The 3,544-nt window shown below is 39.2% G+C and overlaps 1 protein-coding gene across 1 annotated transcript in view; it reads right to left on the bottom strand.

Moving 5' to 3' along the window:
* LOC107082638 (poly [ADP-ribose] polymerase 9-like) overlaps positions 1–3,544 on the bottom strand; it is a 15,660-nt gene that overhangs the window by 10,043 nt on the left and 2,073 nt on the right. Inside the window, exon 2 of the mRNA XM_015371426.1 lies at positions 603–1,514. Coding sequence (XP_015226912.1) covers positions 603–1,499 — 897 coding nt within the window. The 5' untranslated portion in view covers positions 1,500–1,514. The remainder of the gene's footprint in view (positions 1–602; positions 1,515–3,544) is intronic.

Consider the following 3,544-nt stretch of genomic DNA (forward strand, 5'->3'; position numbering starts at 1 on the left):
TTTAAGAAAACACTCTCTTGCTTTATTCTGTGGAAACACACAATTTTTGGGGCTCAGTAAGAACTTTTAAACTTTTGTATACCATTCCCTTAGTGATTCCATCCTAATATTCAACATTTCTTTATCTCAACAATCTCTCCTGCACTCATACTTTCAGGTTGCTCAATGATCATGAAAGCAGGTGTGTTTGTAAGGGTCCCTTCCTAGCTTTTTTTTTATTCTTTCATCCTGTAGAAAATACTATTAGCCAATAAGTATCAACAATCAATAAATAGTTTTCTCTGCTATAACTATTTAAAACAAGCACAAAACAATGGGTTTGCTTTTTCTTAAAGAAACCCTGATCTAACTTTGATGTTTTCTAGTAGTTGCTATGCATGCAGTTTAAACAATTATATGCTAAACAAAACAAAAAATAGAATTATTATTATTATCATTATATAATTCGAAAAACATATTTTACATTGAGCCCTGGAACAGAGTGGTGACCTGTCCAGGATGTACCGTTTATCCATAGACTGCTGGAGAGATAGGCACCAGCCCCACTATGTCCCTGAAGGAAGAAGCGGGAGAAGATGGATGGATTTTAGATTAATCCTTACCTTTTGTTCCTCAATGTTACCCTTCTTCAATTTCAGAACAACATTTCCAATCTGGACTGAAGGTGGTGGGTTTTGAGGATCAGTGCTCCTGGTATTTTTTGCTGCAGCCTGGCTATAGGATTGGTGCTGTTGAGGATGGAATATCTGATGGCATGCGTTTTCAATTGCCTGCACTGTGGGATCATCATGGTTCACTAGGAAGATCTCTTGAGCAACAGGTCTAATAGGGGACAGCCGCATATAATACTCTTTAACAGCGGATACTATGGTGTGGGCACATTCTGGCAGTGGGTAGTTGAACAATCCAGAGCTTATGGCAGGAATGGCAACATTCACCAGACCGTGTTTTTCAACTATGTCAAGAATGCTCCAAATAGTTTTCTTCAATAACGGTTCTGCCTGTAACACATTATTCTTTGTAGGGTAGTATGGCAGCTCTGGACCCACAGCATGAATGATCTTTTTGCATGGTAGTAGCCCTGCATCAAAAACAACTGCCTCCCCTGTTTTTAATTTCCCATACTTCTTGACATAATCCTCACTTTCCTTTTGTATTTTAGGGCCACCAGCAGTGGACAAAGCTCGAGCAAGGCCTCCTATGTGCTTTAACTCTTTATTAGCTGCATTCACAACAGCATCAGCTTGGAAGTTGGTGAGATCAGCCTTCACCACAGACACCTTTACACCAGAAGGCATCATGATTTCAAGTCTCTTCTGTGGAGGAACGGTTGGTGGTCGTCTCAGATATGGAGTGCTACTCTCGTTCTCCTGCTGCACACCCACAATGGTGGCCACACATCCAAATTTAGTGTCAAGGATCTCACACAAAGGTGCTCCACATCTTTTCACTATTGTAAGAGACTCTCCATGAAGATGAATATCCCGTTGACTTGCCATAGTTTCTTAATGAACCTGTGGAAAGATCATACAGCATCCATTAACATCACAATGACACAGTTCAATGGGAATACTAAACCAGTGAAGGATGTCTGTCACTTATGCTGTTAACCTATCAGATATAGGCAACAAGACTTTGAAGTTTTATTAAAATATTTTGTGCCGGGGTGCTGCTATGGCATGGAGGTAGGGTGCATGACCCATATACCGGCTGTCGCAGGTCTGAGTCCTGGGTCTGCTGATCTTTCACAAATGTCTTTCCCCTCTCTTCTAACACACTTTGCTGTCTCTGTCCTTTTGAAAATAACACAAAAATAAAGGCCACTAGAGCCTAACAATAATCTTTAAAAAAAATGTTGTGCTGTTTATTGTGCTAAAGATAAAGTTGAAAATAAAATTAATGTAATAATTCAATCATCTCTTTTGCTATAAATCTGTCTTTTTATGCATTAAAAACCTTATTTTGAAATAATCCACAATGAGTTGTGCACTTGCTCAACTGAACAACATGCAACTATTGCAGTCAACATTACTTTTTTTTATCTATTGATGCTTGCATTAAACCAACAGTAGAAAGAACTATTCAACCACCATAAGTAACAATCACCGCAACACTAGGGGTCTGCAAAAATCCTCAGCAAAGTTTATCGTTATTACAAGGATGTTTTTTTACACATTTATTGCTCTAATGATTCCACCATATTTCTAAAAAAAAAATATTTGGCGGTGTTGCTGCAAAAATATTACAGACATCATTTTCCAAAAAAAACATAGCAAGTACAGATATCAAACCTTTTTACAAGAAATATAAAAAGATGCATTTAAAATAAGTCATAAAAGGCAGATATCCAATATACAATATCTGGGAACAGTCACTGAAACAAACACATTAGGGCTCATGGTTTGCCATGTGGTATTTGTTTGGGCACATGCTTTTATTCCTGCGCAGAAACACATGCAGCGATAGTCACCAGTCTGTCAGACTACTGAAGTTTGCAAACACCATCCTAATTAAGGGTCATCTCTGGAGGTAATGAGTCTGGTTAAAGGTGGGAGATTAATTAGCTGGTTACCTGGTGCAGCAAGAACAATCTAGAGCCCAACGCTCAGAAAACATTGCAGATAGCCGTGGACTTGGTGTGTGACTTTCCAGTCGCAGCTGTGGACTCAATTTGCTTCCTACGCACCATCATAGATCAAGTGAGAGCAGAACATCACCTCCCTCATTAAAAAGGCACAGTAGAAGATGTACTTCATGTGGCAGTTGCAAAAGTTAGCCTTGCCAAAGACAATGCTGGTGCATTTCTACTCCACTATCATTAAGTCCATCCTCTTCTGCTCCATTACCATCTCATACACTGCTGCCACCACCAGGGACAAAGGAAGAAGGCAGTGCATCATTCATTCTGCAGAGAGGTTAAATGGCAGCAATCTTCCTTCTAATTAGGAACTGTACACCTCCAGAACCCAGAGGAGAGCAGGTAAGATCACAGCTGAATCCTCTAATCTTGGACACAAATTGTTCTAGACTCTCCTCTTTGCCAGAAGGCTGTGGTCAATCAGGACCAAAATGAGAAGCTACAAAAACAGTTTTTCCCCCTCTTCTTTCAGCCTCATAAACAAGGCCCAGGTGTCAGACAGAGACTTTTTACACTGGAGGAAACAAAGAGGCAAATGCAAATACTAGGGCTGGGACTTTAACATGTTAGTTTTGATTTATTAATTAGAAAACCTTTTAAGACATCAAAAAAAATTATAATAATGCAATTAACAGCACTTTATTATATACATCCTAAAATTCCAAGCGAGAACGTTATGCCAACACCTATGATATCTGCCATATCATAGGTGTTGGCCCACTGGGGGTATTCAAGCTTCAAAACCCTGGCTCGAACTAAATTCAATTCAATTCAGTTTATTTAAATAGCGCCAATTCACAACACATGTCAACTCAAGGCACTTTCCAGTTCACCAGATCATACAGTCAAATTGATTCAATGTTCTCTATCTACGGAAAACCAGTTGATTGCATTGATTCATTGATA

This window comes from Cyprinodon variegatus, unplaced genomic scaffold (assembly GCF_000732505.1).
Source record: "Cyprinodon variegatus isolate N-32 unplaced genomic scaffold, C_variegatus-1.0 Scaffold3, whole genome shotgun sequence".
NCBI lineage: Eukaryota > Metazoa > Chordata > Actinopteri > Cyprinodontiformes > Cyprinodontidae > Cyprinodon > Cyprinodon variegatus.